The sequence below is a fragment of the Lactuca virosa genome, chromosome 7 (assembly GCF_052849685.1).
Source record: "Lactuca virosa cultivar CGN04683 chromosome 7, Lactuca_virosa_CGN04683_v6, whole genome shotgun sequence".
Lineage (NCBI taxonomy): Eukaryota > Viridiplantae > Streptophyta > Magnoliopsida > Asterales > Asteraceae > Lactuca > Lactuca virosa.
Window position 1 is genome coordinate 287,881,794 of NC_136432.1, and position 9,115 is coordinate 287,890,908.

A 9,115-nucleotide genomic window follows, 5' to 3' on the forward strand; every position below is an offset into this window, starting at 1 on the left:
ATATATTGATATATGAACTTTTAGAAATGCATGCTAGTATGTAGGCTAAGGATCTTTCAAGAATTGCAGGTTAGGATTGTCTGATACTTAAGATGCCTTGTAGCCTAGGGATTGCTTGTTATGTGTTGCTTGGAACTTATATTGATATTAGTTAACTATTAGGCGAATACGTTAGGTTGCATGCTCCTAAAATTAAATAGTTTTAGAATGCTTGATTTGGCTCTATTGTGCAACTCTTGTTTGAGTCCAGTTGTTGTAGGGTAGTATCTTTCAGTCGAAAGATTGTCTAATTTGACTGGCTTGTAATTATATTCGTCAGATAGTTAGTTGACATTAGTAGAAATTTCTTCCTCGGCTGATAGCAGGGTGAGGTAGGATTCCTAGTGACGTAGGAAAGTGATAGAATATGCTAGTTTAGGCATATGCATTGGAGGAATCCTAGAATAAGAGTCTAGAAAATTTAGTATGTGCTTGGTAAAGCATATAGTTATGGGTTGGGGTGCCTAGTAGAGACACGAAAATCCTAGTTGAGCTAGGAAGATCTATTGTATGTGCTCATTTAGATACATACATGTATCTTTAGTGGTAGTCATGTTTAGTGCCTTGGGTAAGTAACTTAGAAACTTCGGTGCAATTCTTGGAACGAGTACGGGTAGGTATGAAAGGTAGTATAGGCATGTACTACCGCAAGCACATGATACGTACTTGAATCAGAATAAGTCACAAATTACTAAGGCACTAATGGATGGGTAGATAGTGTGGATAGCACTATGTATTGTATAGTATATAAGTCGATGAACCAAGAGGGAACGACCCTATAATAGGTGTGAGTGCTTCATGCTTGCATGAAGTGATTGTTTCAGGGGTCTCGCAGAGCATATGCGAAGTGATGTCGGATATTCTTACAATGATTAGGGAGGAACTAGCTATACTACCCAACGAGATGTTGTCAGAAAATGAATCAAGTGTTTAGCACACAGTGGATTTTGGAGATGGAAGGTTCTTTTCATGTTAGCTTTTTACCGGGGGAGGAAAGAGTGAACCTCTTACGAGACTCTACAAAGGATTTGTGGGACTGGATTATTCAATCAGTTGCAGTAGTTGAGATGGAGACAATGACATGTGTGACAACCCAATTTTCATAAAAATTTTAAACTTTTATTTTCATAATATCAACCATAGTAAATATAAAAATCCCATTACATATCCATGTTATTTTGAAAATTCAAAGTACAAAGGACCAAAAATGAAAACACCGGAGAATGCATGCCTCGTCATCAAGCCGGACCCTTGCCCTTATCACTAGAAACATACAAATAAACTGTAAGCACAAGCTTAGTGAGTTTCCCAGTCATACAAAACATATAAACACATAATGTTATGCTCATACTTATACATACAAATTTCCATGGACTCCCTCCATGGTCTTCAATGGAATGTCATGGGCTACCCCCATGGTCTTATATCCGTATGCCATGGGCTCCCCCATGGTATTGACGAATGTCATGGGCTCCCCCATGGTCTTCACATAAACTCATGCATAAACCAAATACCATATCATTTCCCATTCACTACAAACATATCATATCAATTATGGGTTGGCCTTGGTGCCTTCGACCCATGAGTGTGATAAGAAGACTCACCTCAAATACTGACATAAGCTGAATAGTCCCTAGCTCCGAGTATGTACTCTACTCAATCCCTAAATATAAAGAACTCTTTAGATTCAAAACAATACTCCAAACCCTAAGAGTCAACATTAGTCAAAGACAAAGTCAAGGTCAACATTCCGAGTTGACTCAACTCGTCGAGTTTGGCTATCAACTCGTTGCGTTCCCTTGTTGACTGGCCGGATCGCGAAAAGTCCCACCAACTCATCGAGTTCACTCATGAACTCGTCGAGTTGGCCAAAAAACCCACTTCTTAATGCATTAAGTCGTTGCCTTTGAATCCAGGGACTCCAAACCTCAAATCCCTTTCAAAATGATGTCTAGAAGGGTATGTAGCCAATAAACTACCACTACATGCTGAACCATCACTCTTAAGTTGATTGGCTACATATTCCAACTTTACCCTCAAGGACCATCCATAAAGCTTCAAACTCAAACCCTTGGTCCTTTTAAGAGGGTCTTGACCCATTAAGCCCTTAAACTCTCACTCCAATGTTCCAAAACACAGATCTGATGTCCCAAGGTAGGAAAAACACGTAAAGTTGGATTCCAACTTTACGTCCATGAATGCTAGAAATATCCTTTAAGGCTCATTTATGACTTTATAATGGACATATTGCATGAATGGGACATAGGGACCAATAAATTTTGCAACTTTAAGCTTCAAGAGATCATGAAGGGGTCAGATCTAGCTTGACAACCCCTGGAACCCACATCTTTTGGACAACTCAACCAAAACCCCCCAAAATCATGCTTAAACTTCAAATAAGAAGATCTAGATAAATACATGACAAGGTGACGACTTTATACCTCAAAAATGTTGTCTTTGAAGAAGAGTTTCTGGATCTAAAGCCCCTCCTTCAAGCTTGATGCTTCCCACCTTCAAACTCCTTTCAAGAATCACCAAAAACCACTCTTTTAAGCTCACCACACTCAAGATGCAAGATGGAAAACGAATCTAGGGTTTCTCTGGATAGGGAGGCTGGTAGGGAGGCCAGCCAAGGGAGGTTAAGTCATTTATATAGGGTGCAACACCCGAAATTAGGGTTTCATCTCTGGCCGTCAACTCGTCGAGTTGGGGCTCCCTAACTCGTCGAGTTGGACCATTAAATTCCACGGCCAAATAGATTCCTACACGACGAGTTGGAGCTCCCCAACTCGTCGAGTTCCATCCCAAATCCTTAAAAACATGCTGAGAAATGACTGATACCTGGACCAAGCGTTACAACATGGAAAAAGTTTACGGCTCGATTCGGAGAATGGTATGATCCGGCAAACAAAAAGGGTGGTGTCAGCGATGGTTATCTTCGACAAACAAAAATGGTGGATTTTCTTTTCATCCGGGTGGTGGTGGTGGTATTTGCTTTTTCTGAAGTTTAGAAGGAAGAAGGGTGGCGTTCATGCGAAAACGATGTTCCGACGAGGGTTTTCAGATCGACGTTCCAGTAGGTGGTGGTGGTTCATAATTTTCTGGCGGAGTTCAGCAAACACGTTACAAAGGCAGCGAAGTTCAAATCGACACAGAGACTCCGACGACAACGTTCAGATTTATGTCGTCATCAGCGACGTTGTAGATGCGACTGAACGTTGAAGATCTGGTGTCGGATGTTCAGATCTATGTCATCAGTGGTGGTTTGGATGGTGCGGCGAAAAGGGGCATCTCTGGTGAATAGGGTGGTCTATTAGGCTGAGAGGTTGGTAGATGGTTCAGCATGTAGTGGTAGTGGTTCGACAGTAATGGAGAGAGAGAGAGAGAGAGAGAGAGAGAGAGAGAGAATATGTAGCCAATGAACTTAAGAGTGAGTGGTGGGTGGTGGGTTAGTAGGAAGTGGGGGTAAATATTTGTTTTTTGTTTTTCTTTTAATTATAAAAATATTAAAATAAATAATAAAATACCAATGGCAAACTCGTCATTAAAAAAAGAAAAATAAACTTGATCAAACTCGCAACAAAATCAAAGTGTTTGACTGATGGTGCTAATCCAAAACTTTTTGGACAAAATTGGCAAAATTTTCGATAAACCACAGGGACCATTTTTGAAATTTTGTTGTTTTTTATACAATTTATGATGTTTCGTTATTAGGGTTGTTTTTAATTTGATGGTATGTTGATGTAGAAAATGAGACCAATAACTATAATTTTCTGGATAAGTTTAATGTCATCAGGTGTCTTGTCCTTTGAATAGGACATGTCAAGAACAACTCCACTGCAAATGCAATTCTCATCTATGCCATTCTAGGCTTCCTTCTTCAATGGTCCGGAGGTTTAGCTATCGGGTGAGTCAAAAATAAAAATCTTTTCTACCAACTCACATCACATACAATAAATCCAAAAAATGAGTCTAGCTGTCTAGCTCATAGTAAGGCCGGTAGGTGTGGATGTGGTAAGGGTTGCGGTTTTCCACTTCAGCCATGGCAAACTCTCTCTCTCTCTCTCTCTCTCTCTCTCTCTCTCAATTCTTGTCCATGCTTTAAAAATAGATACACCACTATCCTATGTGGAACTAAAGTGAAGAGTCTTTGCCATAGTAGAAGCATATCTTAACCTATTGATTTTGTTGGTATTGTAACACATTGTGCTACAAATCAAGCTTTTTCAAGCTTGAAGGTGCTCTGAAGAGCTACATTGGCAAGTAGAAGCTATGTCAATTCAAGACATGTGTGGTCCTTCTTGGTGGGTATTTAAATGGTGTTGGTTAGATTGCAATAAATATGTGGGATGTGAGTAACATGTAGGAAAAGAAAAAGCAACAAGATATTATTATATTATGACCTTCCAAACGAAAGAAAAGAAAATGAAGAAGATTTTGATGGTAATGGTGGGTGTGTATCATAAATCCCGGGTGACAAGTTGTAAATTTTCAGTCTATATCGAACATGGTCTAGTCTAAAGTCTAAAGTCTAAACACAGCAGGCAGGGAATTTTTGTATATATACACTCAAGTCAGTCTTAGTCGAATCATCATCATCATCATCCCCCCAAAATATAATATTCTATTTTCCAAAAATAAACCTGAATATGATGAAATAATAAAAGCTGGGCTAGGGCTAGGGGATCATCCATCAACTTGTCTGTCTCTATCTCTGTGCAGTGGCAGTGACGTGCTGTTGTTCCAGTTATGCTGAGGTGGTGGTGGTTCAATTGTATTTGTAGCAGCAGCAGCAGTAGTAGACTGAGATTGATACATCAGTGGAAGTGGTATCCCTGGCTGTAGCTGTACATTACAAGTAGAAGTAGTAGGTTGATATTGATATATGCCACCACCACCACCCAGTCCATGTCCATGTCCTTGAGCTTGAGGAACAAAGTTGTAAAAATAATTCGGCACTACCTCTCTACCCCAAACTTCACCCTGTATCTGTATGTAAACATAATAACCAAACCACTGTTAATTCTTGCTTGATTAATAATAATAATAATAATAATAATAATAAAAGGTTTTGTTATATTTTAATAACCAACAATAAACTGTATCAGTCACTTTTTTTCCATTAAAGTGACAAATAAATCCAGAAAAAGACATGAACAACCTGTTGAAGTGGTGGTTGAAGGTTGTTATCTTTTTGTTGAGATTGAGAAACAGTAACATTTTCATCATTACTTCCTTGTTTGAGCTGAGGAACAGGGAATTTGATCCCTGTAGCTGGTGCTGGTGTTGATGTAGGTGGTGGTTGGTGAGTAGGGAATACACCATGAGCATGAGCATGGTTGAACAAGTGAGCATTTTGTGGTAAATAAAAATGTGGGAAATAAGGATTATAAGGGATATAACTTGGAAATACTTGTCTGAAATAGGGAAAAACAGGAGGAGGAGGAGGAGGTGGTGGTGGTGGGGACAATGATATTGCTACTCCTACTCCTACTGTTGCAGATTGTGTTGCAGGAGTTTGACCTACTCCGGATGTAACCACAGAGCCCCCACTCCCACTCTGACTCTGCATGCATGGAAACCAACTATATCCGTTCAGTAAGTTGCCAGGTAACAAAATTTCATGTTTACACCCAATCTAAAAGACCTAATTTCAGATAGCTTAGCCAATGTCATTAAAACATTGGAATAAACCGGCTAAAAAAGGTTCAGCTCAACATTTGAAATTGAAATTCCAAATCCATGTTTAGTGCTATTAATTAGATAGTTTGTTTTGTTGTTTTTGTTGCATATCTATGTCATTAAATAACCACAAAGGTGAAAAGCCACTTGCCTGGAGCTCAGGTACATCAACATGTACATAATGTGGGCCCGGGCCCATCAGATGTGGCATATAACCAAAACTGTAGTCCCTTTGAACAATTGGATTCTGAAATCCTCCTCCTAATCCTAATGGAGGCATCATCTCCACCTCCACCTTTTTTGTCTCATCATGTTTTAAAGCAGGATCAGATGAGATCTCATCTTTTTTTAAAGAAGAAGCTTCTGGGACAACATCCAAACTTCCAAATGTGAACTGACTTTTAAATTTTTCAGGTACTTGGAGATGATCAGGGAAAATAACAGCCTGATAGCTTGACTTTTCTACACCCACATCAGCAGATACCTTCAACTCTGATTTTTCTTCAGGGATCCAATGTGTATGCTCACAGCCATTCACTGTAACAAAGTTATAACAGCAGTCAGATTGTCAGATTCTTATATATGGCTTACCCATGTCAATAATTTGTAAACTATTTTAGTTTGTTATTTATCATTTTTTGTGTTTCAGATTCCTCTAGTTATGATTTTTGTATCTTTTTATATGAACCTCAAAACTAATAAATATATTTGCAATTCAGACAAAAAGAGATGTTCACTTTACTTTTCCTCAAAACTTCTACTTCTTTCTAGCTATTTATTGGAGTAAATTAAGAAATCTTCTCTGTGCTATGTCCACAATTACTAATTGGGTCCCTTGCAAGAATTGTTAACCTTTTTCGTCCCTAAGGTTTCATTTTGTTGCACAAATTGTCCCCAATCCATGTAAAACTGCTATTATTCTAACCTTATCTCATATTTTTAACTTTCTTTACTATTTGTAAAATTATTTGTTCCCCTTCACACCTTCCCCCTCTCATGCCCATGCAATAAATAATTCTACAAATAATAGATGAATGATAGATATACATATTAAAATATAAAATAATGGTATTATAGTCATTTTACATCGTTTAGGGACAATTTCTGCAACAAAATGAAACCATGGGAAGGAGAAAGGTTGAAACTTCTCACAAGGAACCCAATCTGTAACTTTAGACATACCCTTCAGGGACTTATTCTATTCACTAATTGTGATTTTGTTAACTAGGCATTAAAACAGTTGGGTTACTACTGATTTTGTTTTGTTATCCAGTGGGACCCAACATCAAGTAAGCAAATTCAAATTTCAGCTTAATACTATCTGAAACTATATGATTCATGTTTACACCCAGTTCAAAATATATATTACCATACATATTTAGCATGAATTTTTAAAGAAAAAAATTGGAAACACCATCAAGGAATAAAAAGCTACTCAGCCAAGAATATTACCTTTTACAGGCTCATGTAATAATTGAGGAGGCTGGTTATCCTGATTGGGATTGACAGTCGATAAAGAAAGAGGCTTCAGAGACTCAGAGATCTCAATTTTTTCAACTACATCAGACTTTAGTTGTCTTGCATTGTCAGAATCTGCAGCTTCTACAATGACCGGAATGGAATCAGCACTGACCTTAATTCCAGTTCCAGCTGGAAGTCTGGAATTTGATTTAGTAGAGCCACTGTGTTTTACAATCTCACATTGTATAGTACCAACAGCACACGTTTTCTTAGAGGAAACCACAACAGTATCTGAAGTAGAAGATGATTCAGGTGCAACCTTATCACTGTAGCTCCCATTAGATACCGCCAATGTACCATTGCCATTTGCAACAGAACTGCAAAAACAGTAAAGACAATTACAATTTACAACTGCAAATGTATCAAAAGTAACAACAAATAGGTGCAGGGGATGAAATTTACTTTGACACATGTGCACCATTGTTTACTTTTACAGAATCAACTGGAATGATCGGCCTTGAAACCCTCTCTTGGCGATTAGCAACACCATATTCCTTCCCTGAACTCAAATTTCTCCGCCATTGATTACCCTGTGTCCGTTTATAATCTTCAGATGCATCACTGCTTATCTGAATAAAATAGCAGAAACAACTTAATGAGTTGTCGTTTCATCAAGAAAACTACAAGGTTTTTTGTATTGAAAGCCCAATCAATTGCATAACTTACAGATTTACGCCGATCATGTTTCTTTTTAACTTCATGAAAAGTATCTGCAAAGTCAAAGCAATAAGTCAATAACTATAACTTTCAGCAAAATAAGCAAGTCAAAAGTCTCACAATATAGAACATCGAATACAACTAGTTTATAAGTACTTAAACAGGTTATGAATGAAATGATTGAAAACACAATGCAGTGCGGATAGGTCCAAAACTGCCTATCGATCAAATATAAGAACCCTGATTCAGGTGCATACGTTGAAACAGACACTACAATAGTAATTATGTTGCTTCTATCTTAGACATGCAAACAGTTACTGAAAGAAAGATAAAACAGTCTGTTAGGGTTTTTTTACCGATATATAAGAGCCTCTGAGCAGCTTCGTTAGGATCCATGTTGCAGTCTTTGAGCATTGTGTAAACATCCTCTACGTTGTGCTTCCCAGCAATCTCTATGATATCATGAATCATCTTCAATCTCCGGCTAGCTTCCTTAGGATCCATATCACAGTCTTTGAGCGTTGTGTACACGAACTCATCGCTGTGCTTGGATCCTATGGTCTTTTTGATTTCTTGAATTACCTTCCGAGCGTTGTGCGGAATCGAAACCCTAGTGACGCCGCCGCCACCGCCGCCGCTCATGGTGAAAAAGCGAGGCCAACAAGGCGCTCGTAGGAGAGAGGGAAATAATGGGCGACTGAAAGGGGAATGATATTGGGCGGATTGGCGGTTTTGCCTGAATCAAAACTGCCTCCGAAAAGGGTAATAATATCTTCTAAGATCCTGAATTTATGAATATTTATCATACGAAATCAAACTTACAATCCTCCCCTAATACAAAACATGTAATCAATTTAATTGGTCTTCCAAGATGTTTATAAAAAAAAATAGGGATATTAATAAAATTAAGCTTAGATAAGTTTTTGTGTTTTGTTAAATGATTAATTTGTTCGGAATGAGTATAATTTGAACTATATAATTTTTTCTAACAATACGTGTAGGCATATGTATTAAATTAGAATTAAAAAAACTATTGTGATTAGTTGGTTTGTTTTCACGTATTGTTGAGATGTTTTAATATCTTTATGATGTGCTTATAAAAATTTGATGTTTTCTAATATAAATTTTTAATTCAACTCTTTGAAGATAGTTTTTGACTAAGTCAAAGCCTGACTGGATTTATATCTGACTGAAACGATGTTGTTTGATTATACGT

General features: G+C 37.8%; 1 protein-coding gene across 1 annotated transcript; it reads right to left on the reverse strand.

Moving 5' to 3' along the window:
• Positions 1-4,474: 4,474 nt before the first annotated feature.
• LOC145125011 (uncharacterized) lies at positions 4,475-8,711 on the reverse strand. The gene is made up of 7 exons (XM_079060499.1): positions 8,256-8,711; positions 7,909-7,952; positions 7,645-7,811; positions 7,174-7,559; positions 5,873-6,258; positions 5,201-5,605; positions 4,475-5,028 (listed from the first exon to the last, which is right to left on the reverse strand). The coding sequence occupies exons 1-7, from the start codon at positions 8,539-8,541 to the stop codon at positions 4,726-4,728; spliced, it is 1,977 nt and encodes a 658-aa protein (XP_078916625.1). The 5' UTR covers positions 8,542-8,711; the 3' UTR covers positions 4,475-4,725.
• Positions 8,712-9,115: the final 404 nt, after the last annotated feature.

What these genes read in the sequence shown, in the direction of transcription:
- LOC145125011 (XM_079060499.1), bottom strand. Translation starts at nt 8,541, where the DNA reads ATGAGCGGCGGCGGTGGCGGCGGCGTCACTAGGGTTTCGATTCCGCAC. An exon ending in TCAGAGGCTCTTATATATCG is followed by an intron (nt 7,953 to 8,255) that starts GTAAAAAAACCC and finishes TTGACTTTGCAG; the next exon opens with ATACTTTTCATGAAGTTAAA. An exon ending in AATGGTGCACATGTGTCAAA is followed by an intron (nt 7,560 to 7,644) that starts GTAAATTTCATC and finishes CTGTTTTTGCAG; the next exon opens with TTCTGTTGCAAATGGCAATG.